General features: G+C 39.7%; 2 protein-coding genes across 2 annotated transcripts; one reads left to right on the forward strand and one right to left on the reverse strand.

Moving 5' to 3' along the window:
• Positions 1-1,323: 1,323 nt before the first annotated feature.
• On the reverse strand, positions 1,324-10,650 carry VPS13 (membrane morphogenesis protein VPS13; the record flags this gene model as incomplete). The annotated part of the gene is made up of 1 exon (XM_002498289.1): positions 1,324-10,650. One exon carries the CDS (start codon positions 10,648-10,650, stop codon positions 1,324-1,326), a length of 9,327 nt encoding a protein of 3,108 aa, XP_002498334.1.
• Positions 10,651-10,897: 247 nt separating this feature from the next.
• On the forward strand, positions 10,898-16,447 carry ECM29 (Ecm29p; the record flags this gene model as incomplete). The annotated part of the gene is made up of 1 exon (XM_002498290.1): positions 10,898-16,447. One exon carries the CDS (start codon positions 10,898-10,900, stop codon positions 16,445-16,447), a length of 5,550 nt encoding a protein of 1,849 aa, XP_002498335.1.
• Between the last annotated feature and the right edge of the window lie 123 nt (positions 16,448-16,570).

The following is a 16,570-nucleotide window of genomic DNA, read 5'->3' on the forward strand; positions in this document are numbered from 1 at the left end:
TACAAGTAGAGCTCCTATGAAACAGAAGTTGGCATAAATTCATGGATAAAAGACATTTGCAGACATATGAAGGTTAATATTTTCCGGATTTTCTACATGGCTGTTACATTGTTTGGTTGGATGTATATGGAGGACATCGGACCACCAAGCGTAATTCGTTCCACGCCCTGGATATTCTTGAGATGAAGAAGAAGCTTCCGTTTGTATATGTGAAAATTCAGTGGCTCAAACCGAGGGCCCTCGCACAGTACTGGTCTTATCAGACCTATTGAACTTCATGCATATTTACAGAGTTCGATTCTTATTAGGGGTAACACATGATATCTGTTCAACATTAGCTGTTCTGTATATAGAGATCCAAATACTCATACTTTGCAGTATACTGGGACAGGGGTGGGACAGGTACATGCTGTATGACTAAATAGAGATGATCTGGGGAAAATTACCCCGGGGTATTGTTCCTCCATTCTTACCGGGTGCTCGATAGCTCCCTGTTGCCATAGCAACCATTACGTGCCAAGAAGCAGGATGCGTGCAATTACGTAATACTCATGTAACACGGTTTCTTAAAGATAATATTTATACCCATACATAGATAGATAGACTACCGGTAGCCAATGCATTCGTAACGAATACACCTATATATGTGTGCTTACGGTCTGCGCCAAAATGACAATCTACGGCTTAACCTTCTGCTACCTAATGATTTACCACTGATTAAATCCGAGAAATCTTGCTTGTAGCACTTCATATCGATCTGTCTTTTCTAATTGGTTTTTTTCTTTCCTCTTCTTCCCGAGTCCAGCTTAGGTATTTATGAAACAATTGTTCCTGATGTGCTTGCAAGAAAGAGGATCAGGACTCGAGATCAATATCTTTTTTCCCCTGTTTATATATGCTTTACAAGAACTCTTCCCGATGCAATGAACTATTCCTCTTCCGACTAAAAAATCCTATGAAAGAACCACCGAGAGAATGGCCTTTCTCCCGTTAATAGTCTTGGCGAATTATAGGTTATACTTGATTGAGTTCAACCACGGTCTGGAACCTGCTTCCTGAAAACGATGCCGCGACCAAGCGATCGCTCGCAAGGAACAATGCATTGAGCCACGGCGGATGAATTATAAAATCCGGTATCGGTCTCTCGAGACCAATTGATATCAATTTTAGAACGATAACGATACTGGGATCTGCCTTGGCGTGGAGAATGCCCTATAATATGCATAATTCTGGGTGTCGTGTGCCCCCTGATAAGAGTGAAGGAAGACCTTAGGCTCGACAATCGGTTTAACTACGTACTCTAATAATAGCTAAACAAAACATCTACAATGCCGCTTCGCAATACTTATTGTATTCAGTAACTGCGATGGCTATGTGTTTATAGAGACATTTCCTCTCTTGAGGATTGGCAATAGGGATAAAGTATTCCGATTGCGTCTTTAATTTGATGTGGATACCTCCGCGTTGAAGCACAATTCCTTGAATTCCAAAGTAATCTGTAGTCCACATCGATTCCAAATTACCTATATTCAGTTCGATAATATGTTCCATCGATACTAAAACTGCTAATTCTTTACCTGGTAGCACCACATGAGCCAAATAGTTGTCATTCATATAGAGACCACCATTAACGACCTTCAACCAGTATTGGCCTTGAGCTTCTTTCAAATCAAAGGGCCTAATGATCTTCTCATGATAATCAATGTAACGTGGTAGCCTCACTCTAGCTGCCGCTGGAACATCCAATGCGGTTGTGGTACTTCTAACTCCTTGTGATAAATTACTCGTCAGATCTAAGATACCAATGGCGGTTTTTGTGGGTAGGCCAATCAAACCTCTACCAAGACCTTTGAAGAACCCTGATGCGCCTTCCTTTTGGGCTCCAGTCACAGGGTCAAAAGCCATGCCGGTAAATCCACTCCCGACAGTATTAGCAAAAGATTGAGCTGTTGATGTAAACCTGTTGCGTTTGTTAGCATTCATACGTTGTTGTAACCTCCTTCTCTCTTGAAATTCAAGATCTTGTGTAATGGAGAGACCCTTCGCCATTGAGCCGGTAAATTTAGCCATACTATCAGATAGACCAAAAACAGTCTTCTTGGCAAAACTTAAACCACCTTTAGCGAGATGAAGACCCAATTCTTGAGGTCTGTCATTCATCATGTATCCTTGGTATGGTTCGTAAAAGATATCCCACACACCTGAACTGATAGTGTTGAACAGACCCACTGGGTTACCCAGGAAATCTGCTGAACCCAGGATCTTGTGAATCTGGTAAAAGAACTGTTGGCCGTAATGCGTTTCGACTGCTTTGTAAAGCGTATTGATGGGTACTCTCAAATTGGCCATGTACAACGAATTTAGTGTGATAGGAGCATCATTCACATTTGCCATAGTCATTGTAAGCATGTCCAAAAACACCAACATGGTTCCTTGATACTCAACTCCTAACTTCTCTTGCTCGTCCTTCAGCAATTGATGTTGATCAGATCTTACAAAAGAAACATGAAGCATAATAGGTTGAATATGGAAAATTTCAAAGTACATGTCATCAGCAAATTTGAGATCTGCACATTGAGGGAGTGTGATCTTTGTTGGATATCTGGCATCCTTAGATGAAAGATTCCATGCGGCACCCGGTGATTTGGCGAAGTCTAAGAGTGCGATTAGAAGATCTTCGTCAAGTTGAATGGTCAACTCTTGTAATAACAATGTGGCGTGTTTAAAATACATTAACCCATGTGAATCGTCCTTTACCTTTGAGACCGATCCAGATATGACAGGATGATTCTCAATTTCATGTGTTGTGTGAGGGACAGCATACGGATATAAAATGTTCTGGAACGGACTACCGAATAACTGGTTGTCAACCTGTAACCACTTCACCTTCCAACTGAATGTTTGATACAAGTCAGATTCATTGTATCTCATCTCCAATCCATTGGCGTGTAGGTACAAAATTTCCTGCAGGGATGCATTAATCAATGAAATACCAACACCTTTGAAAGACAGCACGATCTTAGCATAAACATTCTTATCCTCAGCTTCTGCTTCGAATCCATCACCACTACTGCTGGAAACTGAAACCGATGATGAAGTATTGTTTTTATTTCTCAATTTGTATAAGCTGAAGTCGGGATTGTAGTTGGTGATAACCAATGCCTGAGTTGGACCGTCAGCAATCACATTTAAGTCCATACTGAGAGGTTCCTCGCTGGGGCTTCTAGAAGGTAGACGCATGGGCTTCAAATTACCAATTTCGGCTAATTGAACTTCTCTTCTGCGACCTCTAGCGGTTAGAATCAACTTTTTCTGCCTTGCTGCTGGATAGTCCCACGCATATGGCATGACGCTCTTAGGTGGGACACGGTAGTAGTACGGCTTATATTCTGTCTCATCCAACTCATCATAAGTATCGTAATCGTAATAATCATCGACAACTCTAGGATCCCTCTGATAGAAAATGAACTCTTGATCACTGAAATTTCTAATAGAATAAGGCCAGTGATTCTGTGCATCTTTAATTCTTATAAAGACGGTGGCTCTTTCAAGAATGATTTCAACCTTCAGCAAAACATGACTATTTTGCTTCAAAACCTTCAGATAAGTGAACCCAATATCTTTTATGAAAAATGGAGAAGACCACTCTGAAGTAGATCCCAAAAATTTGACCATCAACTGCTTGTGAACGACATTTCTCATTTTGTATAGGGGTATTGACTTACCAGGTTCGACATCCAAAACATTGGTAGACCCATGTTCACAAAGTTCAATGGGTACATCCAAGAAATTGTGTATGATATACCTTGGTGCAATGGAGATAATCTTGCTCAATAAATAATCACCCTCACCCTCAGAAACTGTAATACCAAAATTGCATTCTTGCTCCTTATTGGGGATGTTCACCACGGTGTCGAACGACTGACCTAATGCTTCAAAAGATATTGGCATACTCCAGTCGGATTCCTTGAATCTGATCCGTGCGCGGTTCTTCTTGTAGGAATTTACGTCAAAAGAGAACATTTTTGGAATACTGAAACGTACATCATCCTCCGCCTGTAATTTGCACTGTGCAATGTTCGAAGAGTTACCTTGAACGTATAGGTCTCTATCTGTCTCATTAAAGATGATATAAGGAGATGTTATTCTGATAATCTTAGCTCTAGTTCCTTCTACACTTTGATAATGCAACATAGCATTGAACTTTTGTCCCCCAGAAAGCTTCATTACCAAGCTTAACTCAGGCTTCAAAGCGCTTTTTGTTGCAGTATTCACAATGGAGGGCTTTGACATAGAAGCATCCTCAATTAATGGTTGCACACGAAGCAGTAGAAAGTTGTCCAATGAGACATCGTGAACTGGGACTCTTTCTCCCTTCTTCAACAAGCACATATTCTTCTCCTCTTCCCGTTTATCGAACAAAGAGAACTTCAAATCGCAAGGTAGCAAGTTTTCAATGGCAATGGGTGAAGAAATAACAAGCTTCATGTGTGGAAATATCTGGGCTAGAGGTTCCTTTTCATCATATTTACCATTAACCTCAATGTGAAAGTTTTCATTCCTTCCATCATATGAGTTACATTGGAGAGATATAGGCTTTTTCAACAAACTTCTCCATATAATAGGTTGCTGTGACCAGTCGTATTCCGCTTCAGTTATTGGCTTGATTCTCAAACTAGAGTTGAATGCATATTCTACTGGCACGGAACGACTTGACAGTGCCTTGAGCTCGAAAGAAAAACGTCTGCTGGCTTGTTCAGGTTCCACCATAATTTCCATATCAGTGGAAGTAGTATTCTCCAAGAGTAGTGGAGAGCGGAAAGTGATAGTTTTTATGTTATCCTCTCCTAACTCTAATTCACACACAATTCTGTTGTGTACATGCTCCACGGCTGGTTGTAGAACAAACAACATCTCACCCTCATAAGTAACATCTACTTTCATAGTCGTTTTGTATCTTCCACCAGCAATAGCAGCGCCCAGATTTAAGCCCAGATGTTCTGCCTCCAGGTTTTCTCGTACACTTCTCCAATCTTCAAACTCCCATGGAATCGCGGATCCTGCCGCCAATGTGGTCAAGGATTTTCTTTCTTGAAGAGTATCTGTAACAATCCATACGTCCAAATCAAGCTCGGTGTCATTTTTGATTTTGTATGGCTTTGATGCACCTCTTGGTTCAAGACTATAGTTGGTAGTTAAAGTTCCAGGGATCTGTGATAACATTGAAATTGTTCTGGCAGACAATGAAACCTCAGCTGTTTTCTTTGAAATCACATCGAACATTACCTTCGCATCCTTATTTGCAGCACTCTTTGATAAATGGAATGAAATTGGGAAGGGTTCCACCAAAGGTTCCCAGCTGGACCTTGAATAATTGAAGACATTCATGTATACTTCCAAAGCAGCCAATGCATCGATTTCTGTGGACCAGTCCTTAACAGAAGCTTGGAAAGGGCTCACATTCATATCGAGAATAGGCATTTCATGAACGTCACCGATCAAGAATAGTCGTATACCCCCAAAATCAGCTTCCAAATTCTCTCCTCTCATTATTACATCATGAGAGACAGAGCCACGTCTTGACATTGCCTCTACAGAAGAAACGAAGCTTGGGGCATATTTTGAAAGTTTCTTTTCAAATTCTTTAGAAAATCCCCCTGGTGTCATAGAACTAGCATTGTCGCCAGAATCGTGTTCCTCAGGGGTACCGTTCATCTGAGAGACAACTCTGTTAAACACCAACATTGCCAAACGAATATCACGTAGAGAAATCCCCATGACCATTGGCTCGACTGAGATTTGGACATTGGTTAGTAACTTTTCAGGGGTAGATTCTCTTCTATCGATAACCAATGAAGAAGAAAATTCCTCTAGTAAACGGACTTGGTTCTTATCTTCAGTGTTCATCTTTGACAATGACATCCCCACGTTATTTGCACAAAGACTCGTAATATTTTGGTCAGACAAGAGGAATTGCCCAATGTTGAACATGACCGCTTCTGAATACAAATCTGAAGGATCCGCCAACATTATAACAGCAGCGTTAACAACATTTAATGAATATTGAAGCTTTGTATTACTGGAATTATTCTCGGTAGCGGGTAGCGAAGGATTTTGTTCCCTAGAAGTTGTCTCGTCTTCAGTCACATTAGCTTGCTTCTTTTCAAACGAAGCATCAAAAAAGCTCTTCAATGCAAAAAGGTAGTCCATTGCCAAAATAACCTGAGGGCTGTCAATAGTGACAGAAGCGTTAACTAGCTTGCCATGATGTAGCTTCGTGCACGTAACGGCAGCCATAAATTGATAGTTATCGTTCACCACTTTTGGAATAAGCTCAGTGTGCTTGTTATCTTTGATATCTCTGATATCTTCTACCGTAAATGTAGCGATGTGAGACTCACCTTCACCAGTCCCATCATCATTATATTGTGCACTTAGTGCAATGTCCTGAAAAGTAAGCTTAGTTAAACCGTTATTTTCCAGGTCTTTAGATGATGTTGTGTCATGATACAATGTTAAAGAGATCTCAGGAGCCTTGAAGGAAAAGTCCATCTTTATTCCTTCTAAAGGTTCACCGTTTTCAGTTCTAGGAGTTTCAGAAGTGACAACGCTGCTTGGACTATTCTCAGTATCTGGACTATCTAAGAATGCATTAGCGTAGATAACCTCCTCACTTAATTCAACGGCACTTGTATCAGTGATATCAAAAGCGGCGGATACCTTTTCGGAGACTTCCAACAGATATTTCAACTGGAGTTCGGTCAAAGATGACATGAGAGGATCGAAATAACCCCTAACCAAGAACTTTGGCGTCGAAACATCTGCGAAAGGATTGTGATCTATATTAAAGGTCAAACACAGATTATCAACCATGTGTAAGTGCTGAGTAAGCCCTTGGTCTAGATTCAGAATAGAGGACACCTGGGCCTCTCTAATTCCCAAGTTAATATTGTTGATTTCAGCACCTGCTTCATTTTTGTCAAACTTGTTTTCCACGAAGAACTCACCTAAGTAGAAATTGATGCTGTCGTATATTTCGTCTTCAGCGGAAACTAGTCTAGGGAATTGAATAATAGGTGCTTTAATTTTAACGTCCATTTTCATTTTATTCACAGCTTCGATAGATGGTGCCTGGTTGTATGCAACTTCACGTGCTTTGTCAAACAGAGCCTTCATCCTTTGGAACTTACAGAAAAAGGTTAACACTTTGTTAATTGAATGTTCAACGAAGTTCACATGCATGGAACCGGTATTGTACTTGAAAAAAGAATCATAATCACCGGGACGGTCAGCTGCATCGAAGGTTTCATAACTTACTTCTGCTAATTCTTGATCACTCATGGAAATTAGCTTTCTGAACATGGAATCTCTTGGTAAAGTCTCTGTCGTTTCATCTGTCAATTCTAAACCACCTAGACTTAGCTTAACTTTCATTTTTTCAGGCATATAGAGAAGAGAAAAATCACCAGCCGATACCACAAGGGTTGCTAGTTTTAAGGATTCATCATTGAAAACTACAACCACACCAGCAACCTTGATATTCACGTTGATCTTTTGAGGGGCATCCTCTCTATTTTCTTCATTGTGCCTTAGAGCATCTGCTGGTGCTACTGGAGCATTAGGATCCGTGAAGGTCGTTAAAGCATAATTGATGAGCGTTAATAACGATTTTGGAGACAATACCAATTTTAGTTTTGCCAGGTTCATAGAGACGTCCTGATCAAAAACCTCAATCAATGTATTATCATGGGACACAATCCGTTGCATTCTTTTATATTCTAGGTTGAAAAGATCTTTAGATCCATTTTGGTCAACATTACCAGAAGATATTAGGTGTCTAAACTCTTCATTGTTGCTTTCTTCGATGTGATCTTCCACTTCTAAAGAATGCACATTTAGTTTTATATTCATCTCTTTAGCTTTCCGCACAAAATTGAATTTGACTTTACCTCCTAAAACGTCCACCAATTTTTTGCATTGCATAGAATTGGATTCAAGGCATTTGTAAATCGAGATCTGAATGTCATCTACATCAAAGTGTAACTCAAAAAGCTTTTGTGCAAGCTCCATTGGTAACATTTTTTCCAAATCCTTCAAAGTTCTGGATAACTGGATTTGGACTTTTCTTCTGGTATCGTCCAGAGTATCTGCTGTTTCCCGGAACTCATTGTCTGCATCCACATCGAGCAGAGATGGGATACTCTTTTCTAAAAGTTGCATGAGAATCTTGTACTGATTATCATTCAAGGAGAGTTTCAATTGTGGTAGTCGACCAAAGGCTCTCACTTTAGGTAAATTGAAAGCCTTTGGTAGAATGGAAAGATCCAAAGTAACTTCTAAACGAAGTTTGTTCAGAATGCTGTATTGACAACCCTCGCTGGCACCGTTCAAACTGGTAATGGTAGACCTGACATCGGAACCGATCAGCATCTGAGTATCCTGCAAATATAGTTGATATCTATCAAACATAAGCTTGTTTAGCTCTGATTCATCAATTTTGGCGTACTCTTCCGGCGTCAGCTGCTTTAATTTATTAATCCTCTCCTTTGGAACCAAGTCACTTTTGAGGAAAATGTGACCCACATCTATCACAGCACAAGGAGTTTCCCAGCTATGTGGGTTGAGCGGAAGGATAATTAAAGGAGCTTGGAGATCCAGTGTAATATTCGCTGTTTTGTGTTCCTCCAAAAGAGATTCAAGGCCCATCCTAGTTTGTGTGGTCCAGCCTTCTACGGTAGCTTCAGCTGCATTGATGATAGCTCCGACAGTATCCTTGTGTTGTTTTGGAGGACTAAAAAACCTTAGAATTTCCGTGATGAAATGAACGTGGTAAAACACCGTCATACCACGTAGAACGACGTTCAGCTTAGAATCGGCAGATTCATCAACTGGATTCGATTCAAAGTCAAGATGGAACAGAGGAAGTGATTTTGTCACACTTTTTGATGGTGAATCAGATTCCGTATTTTTGACACTGATAATGTGCTTGTAAAGGGTGTTCGGAGATCCATCCTCCACTTTGAATTGTTGTAGCTTGAAAGATGTTAAGAAAGAATCTGGGCGTTGCAAGAAATCAACTTCGCAGTTTTCGAAGATAACTTCACCCAGACAAAATTCATGATCCTTCTTCCTCATTGAGAATGTACCTTTCCTCAGCAGGCCTGTGACTTTCATTGTTATTCGATCTCTAGGAAGTTGCGCATCAGTCAAACTGCCGTCATTTTCTTCGAATTCAATGGCATCATAAAGCTCCTGTCTCTGCTCATCTGTAATTGTCAAATCAGAATCTTGGGAGGAATTGCCACCGCCCCACCAAGAGGAAAACCACCCGCCTTGGGAACTAGGTTGTTGAGTCTTAGCAGGGGAAGCATCCCTTGATTTTAATTTCTGTTTTGCGAATTCTTTTCTTCCCAAAGATCTGAACAAAACAATATCTTCGAATCCTAGTTCACGGTGCAATTGTTCCAACTGCTTCTCCTCGTCTCTATCGGGCAATGGTTGCTCCCAATTACTTACCGAAAGTTTTTTACTCCATAGTTTAACATATAATCTCCTCTGCTGGCAACGTTTAGAGATGTGATCCCAAGTCCACATATCGTTCTTTTCATGGATTTCTTCAATGACACAATCCCCCAAATAACGGAACCACCCCTTCGGATTTTGACTAACTGGGTATGTTGGTCTCATTTTCCTGAATTTCTGAGTCTTTTGGCTAAGATGAATGCTAGATAATGTATGCAAAATGTCTGCATATTGTGAATCATCTATCTCAAGTCCAAATTCATCGTAAAGCATTTGCAAATCAATGTGAGGTCTATCTTCAGTAGATCCTAATTTGCTAACTGTTAGTCTACCTGATCCTGTAACAGGTCTTAACATGTATTGGAAATCGGGTTTGGAAACACCATTGGTAGCCACGCAATTTTTAAACTTGCTAATCATTGCATTAGGGTCATATATTTCTCCATGTTCCTGGATAGAATTAGTGTTTGTATTCCAGTACAAACAAAACGAATCCAATGTCAATAACTTATGAGTGATATCCTGCGTAATACTGATGAAACTTGGGTTCCAGTCAGAGTCACTAGACACCGCAGATAATTCATTCAGTGTAATACCCACAGAACATGGTTCCTTCGAGAGATTAGAACTCATATCCTCATACCTTATATGTATATTTTTAATGGACACTTGTACGTTATCCACAACCTTGGTGATTAAAGATTGCATAAAGGATTCATTTTGATCCTTATGAGAATTCGAATCATCTGCGGCTGCTCTAGCCTGAGAAGCAACTTCCCAGCGGGCCAGGCTCTGCAATTTAACTCTCAATTCCCTTTCCACTTGTTCCGCAGAATGCAGAGAATCAAAATCTCTTGGCGTACATAACAGGTAACAGTCTTCAATATTGACTTTAACCGGTTTATTCTTCAAACTTGACCATGGCACATTAAGTACCAGATCACCCAGTATACCAAATTTGACATCTATAGGTAGATGAAGCCCATCGAAACAGTCCTTCCTCAATTTCAAATTCTTTAGCTTAACATTACCACCCCATATTCCTACATTCAACTGCGTGGGGTCAAAATTTTCGATATAAGAACCCAACAGTCGATTCAGTAAGGTTGCAGCCAATGACTCTAACATCTTGACCACCACTTATTTTTCTTCAATGGCTCAGTGTAACTTTGTATTGATGTTTAGAAGGTTTGGAATGTCCCTTTTCCCTTCCAAATGTTCTTTGTTAAGCGTAGAAGAATTTGTTACCCGGCATCCATCGAACCTGTAATATGCTTAAGAAGGTACACCTTTAGAAGGACAATAAGGGTATTTGCCACTCTAACTGATAGTCGAAAGCTGGTCATTAAAGCTGTCTTATCCGTCCATTGAATCCATGTCATCTGTTACTTCAGAAGTTAAGGAGAAAGAGCTGGTAGAGAAAGTGGAATTAAGGCTTGCGTTGTCAGATACACCAGATAAGTTCGAACAGAATTTGGATACTTTCTTACCACCGCTGCTTCTTAAGCTTGGTTCGCCACATGCATCGGTAAGACAGGCTGTATTCAATTCCTTGAGAGACGTATTGGCTCGATTGAATTCGTTGACTAATGTCAGGTTACCTGTTGAGAAGCTACTATTACAATCTCAGAAGCCACCATTTACCCAAGAATCAAACAATGTACGTCTTTACAGTTTACTTTTGGCTTCTAAAGGTATTGATAGATTAGAAGTAGGAGAGAAAAGGCAATTGATACCTGTGGCGATGCGTGAGATTTCAAAATTACCTGATGCAGCCGCAGCAAGAGTTTTCCACATCGTTTGTAAATTGATTACGAGTTGGGTACCACCTCAGAGAAGTAGCAAAGAAGAGGATGAAGCATTTGAATCTTTAAAACTTGAAGATAGGGGAGATCTCGAGTTTTTAGCTCAAAAATTTACGCAATTTTTCTTTTTAATACCCGCCAAGGCTGATCCACAGACGAAGATAATTCCAAGAGGTTACACATGTCCTGGTTTATGTGCTGATGAAGTATCCTTCTTCACCTATACTGCTGGGGTCACGTTTACTAAAGAACAAATGGTTCATTTCAAGAGTTCGATCTTTAAATTTTTTAATAGTGGATTCACTCAAGATACAAAATTATTAGCGAAATTCCTTATAGTTGCATCGACTGATTCAAGCGATATTTCTGATACTGCAGCATTTTATTTGAAAAAGTTAAATATTTCTTCAGAGGATCCTGATTTTGTTGACTTCCTCATATCGTTGTACACAGGTGATAAAAGTGTAGGGAAACCGCCAGTGAGACCTGAATTACAGGATAAAATTCTTTCTTTTTTAAACAAAAGTGTTTATGCTACGTCAAATGCTAAAAAAGTTTCACAAATCTGTCACATTGGTCTTCATTCTTCTCTTTACAGATTGAGATCATCGTGTTTGACCTTTGTTCGTCACGTAGCACAACATAACTACAAGAATTTGATAGAACAGCCAGGGGAAAATGAAGGTATTGGGTTTAATGTTAATATTGCATCCTTGATTAGAAACAACCTGCATTCTGAAGGCTGGCCCAGATTACAATTATCATCATCGACACCAAATTTTGCCAATACCATCTTGCAGAGAAGATTACAATATGAAACTTTAGGTGATATTTTGAGTAGAGATTTCGATCTCCTCAAAGATCTTTCCTTTATCGAATTTTTATTCGACTCTTTAAGAGGTGATTTCTCGGAATTTCTGCCTAGTATTCAAGAGGCATTGACTTCTTTGACAGGTAGCCTTTCACAACTACCAGCAGCTTCAAAGGAAAAACTGAGGGAAATTATAAGAAAACACCTTTCTGATGATTTTGAACTGGAATCTTCAGAGAATAAAGAGACTAAAGATTCTCTGATGGCTTGTCGATTTATCTTGATAAAATATGCCAATGCTACTTTTGAATTCGATGATTCAGAAGCTCGCTTATTTAACATTTGGGGAACCTCCCGTGCTAATAGATTTGATATTATTGAGGAGTCAAATAAAGGTTTAGATCCATACTGGTTTAGAATGAATCGTGCTTCTGACACTAAAGAATTTAAGTCCACAAGTGAGTTACTCTCCTCTAGGATCAGTGAAACAATGCTTCCTTCCTTCCCTGAATTCGTTGCCACTTTGCTAAAGGAAAACGACTTAAAGTCCCTGACTGTTACCTCCGTCATCCGGGGAACTTTGGGAACCGCTGTCCGTTTCGCCAAGCAATGTTTAATTTCACAAGCAGTTCGTGGGAAATCTACCTGTGTGGTTCAAGATGAGGACTGGTCGTTACGTATAGAAAAGGCATTGGATGTTGATGATAAAGTCTCTTCTCTAGCTTTGAACTTGATCTCCGGTTTTGATGGGGAGTGGTTTACAGGGTTCTTGAGACTTTTATGTGGCGAAATCATTCAAAAGAACGAAAGTGGGAGACATATTTCTACTGCTAAATATCCCGACGCCATTTATGGAGAGCTGCTTTTGATTTTGTTAAGGAATTGTAGCGATAAGACTCTGGGAGCTCTTGAGGATTTAATCCCTGCATTCTACAACTTTCTGGGAACTATTCAAACAGCAAACGATTTAGATATTGTCTCAGGAGCCAATTTGCTGGGAATAATATCAGCCAGCGTCCCAAATTCACCACACTTGAAAACTATTGTCGACCAACGTATTGAGACTTCTCCGGGTGGCGAAATTGGCGCCAGTCTCATTGCAGATTCTTATATTTTTCCAAGATTGTATCTGAGGGGCCATTTTAAGCTTGTGGGTAATGAAAGACTGGGAGCTTTGGTCAGCAATCTTTTATCCCTCATTTCAAATCCAAAATTAAAACTTCTCTCGGGAAAGCTTCTATGTGAAGTCTCAAAGTTCGGTTTATTGCGAGAATTGGACTCTCAAGCCAGACACGATACCTTAAATCGACTGATTGATCTTTTGGGTTCTAAGCTATTGAAAGATGAAGCATATGTGGAAATATGGGGAACCTTTTCTCTATATTCCAGAGAATTCGGCTTATTCGAAGAATTTTTTAACAAACTTTATGATACTCATGTTTCTAAACAGATTGAACTCATTTTCGCCGTAGGAGAATCGCTATCCATTTTGGCTGGTGGATGGAAAAGTTCTTTCCTACTAAAGCAACTAGATGTCTCAAGAACCGCTCTAGTTCCTTTACAAAATTCATTTGGAGACGAAAATGTTGGTATTGTTCTCGATAAAGTCCTCAATGCCTGTGATTCAACGAAACCTAGCCTTAGAAAATCCGCTTGCATCTGGTTGCTATCCTTGCTTCAATATCTAAAAAGTACAACTGAAATTTCCTCTAGATGCAATGAAATTCATTTAAGATTCATGAAGTTCCTGGTAGATAAGGATGAGTTTGTACAAGATTCCGCATCCAGGGGTTTGAGTTTGGTGTATGAAATTGGTAATGGTGATCTGCAAGAAAGCATGATCAAGAGTCTCTTGAAATCCTTCACAGATTCCGCAAATGCAATGAATATGTCTTCGGGAACCGTATCTGCAGATACACAATTGTTTGATGAAGGGATGCTCAATACTGGTGACGGTTCTGTCAGTACCTACAAAGATATTTTGAATTTGGCTTCAGAAGTCGGTGATCCTGCTCTTGTATATAAATTCATGTCTTTAGCGAAGAGCTCTTCACTATGGGCATCCCGGAAAGGTATTGCATTCGGCCTAGGAGCGATCATGTCAAAATCATCTTTGGAGAACCTTCTATTAGAAGACCGTGGTACCGCTGAGAAATTAATACCCAAGCTTTACAGGTACAGATTTGATCCGTACCAGAGCGTTTCTCGTTCGATGAATGACATTTGGAACACTTTGATTTCCAATTCAAATTCTGTCATCAGCGAGTATTTTGATGAAATATTGAAAGAACTTCTTGCTGGTATGGGTAACAAAGAATGGAGAGTTCGTGAAGCAAGTACGCTAGCACTATTGCAATTGGTACAGGGCCAAGGGAGGGAGCAATTGGATGACAAGCTTCTGGACATCTGGTTTATGGCTTTCAGATCTATGGATGATATTAAAGAGAGTGTTCGTGAAGCTGGTATTAGATTAACTACAGTACTTGCCAAGATCTTAGCTCGTGCTGTTGACGTTAACAAAGGTGTTAAACCGGAAAAGTCTAGGCATATCTTGGAAAGCATTCTGCCATTTTTGTTGGGTACTAGAGGACTCAACAGTGATGCTGAGGACGTCAGAAATTTTTCCCTCAAGACAATTGTTGATTTGATTAAAAACTCTGGAAGTGCCATGAAACCTTTTGCAGTGGAACTTGTCCATGAATTTATACTTTTATTTTCCTCTATTGAGCCACAGATTGTAAATTTCCTCTCATTAAACGCTAGTAATTACAAAGTGGATGCGAATACTATTGATATGCATAGAAAGACAACTGTTACCAATTCTCCATTACTTGAGGCCATAGACAAATTGATTACCAATTCGGATGATTCCTTAATCGACTCCCATGTGAACAGTGTGACCAAGGCAATCAAGAAATCAGTGGGGCTACCTTCGAAAGTGGCGGCATCAACAGTGGTCAACATTTTGGTTAGGAGATATTCCTTTTCTTTAACTCCTTATAGTGGTAGATTGCTCAAAGTATGTGTAAATCAGTTTGACGATCGAAACGAATCTGTACGTTTGACATTTGCCCTTTCATTTGGACATGTATATCATGTCGCTTCTTTGGAGAAGTGCGTCAAATATGCAGAACAGTTGTCTGAAAGATATTTCACGTCAAATGAGTCGATTTCAAGAAAAGTTGTAGGATCTGCCGTGGAAGCAGTTTCCAAATATGCTAACAAACAATTTGAAGATGTATCAGGGATCTATGTGCCATTGCTGTTTATAGCGTCTAATGACGCTGATGAAGTTGTAGGAACCTTCTTTTCTAAAGTATGGACAGAGACCTCAACATCCGGTACTGGTGCAATGAAACTGTATTTAAAAGAGACTGTTGATCTGCTGCAGAAATATATTGGATCTAAGGATTTTGCCATGAGACGTACTTGTGCTAAATCTGTATCCCTACTATGTGAAAAAGTTGATTTAACTGTGAAGGAAGAAACTGTGCAACAGTTATTTGAAATTACAATTGAATCTCTCAAAGGAAGAACATGGGAAGGTAAAGAAGTTATCGTAGAGGCACTGGTATCACTAGCCGTAAAATTTCACGTATACGTGAATTCACACAGTGAACTGTCTGAATCGTTACAAGATGTTCTCACCGCAGAACTTGGTCGACAGAATAAAAGATATACAAAGCAAATTATATTTTCTTACTGTCGGTTTATGGAAGTTTTTCCACAGCCATCAATGGTGGATAAATTAATCCAAGTAGCACAGACCTTCTTTGAAGATGGTGCCGAAGATGGAGATTCTTCCAACAAGAGATCCAAACCCTATTCTGAGATAAGTCTCAAATCATCTCCCAAGAATGTCGAACTTGAAGACTATTCAATCAAACTCTTAAAATCGTGTGCCAAAATTTGTCGACCTGTGAATGATGTATACCCCTACAGTTTATTCCACTTTATCGTTTCCAAGATTCTTTTCCTCTTACAAGAAGATTTTGTCATTTATACTTGGAGAACTCAAGTAGGTGCCTGTGAGATTGGATCTGAAATAATGGAGACTTACAATGAAAAATTTGTTGCAGTTGAATTCGAAGAGTCTTTGAGGAAATTGTGGAACGAATTGTTTATTCGCAATTCAACGAGAGAAACTGTTGACAACGCCAAGATTCAATTGGTGAGATTCGGCAGTAAAATCTCTACGAAAGACGCCTACCTGAGAAATGAGATCCAGAGAGATTTGATCAACCTAAGTGAAACCGATGTTTCAGCTAAGGTCAGCAACGAATTAAAAATTCTAGGAATAAATGATTAGCAGTTACAACACTTTTAAATCCGCTACACAGATATATAGAGGATAGAAAAATACGTATATCTATTTATAAGCGCGTATCCGAAGCCGTCCCATAATAAAAAGCCCAAGGGAAATTCCGGAAAA

The sequence above is a fragment of the Zygosaccharomyces rouxii genome, assembly GCF_000026365.1.
Source record: "Zygosaccharomyces rouxii strain CBS732 chromosome G complete sequence".
Lineage (NCBI taxonomy): Eukaryota > Fungi > Ascomycota > Saccharomycetes > Saccharomycetales > Saccharomycetaceae > Zygosaccharomyces > Zygosaccharomyces rouxii.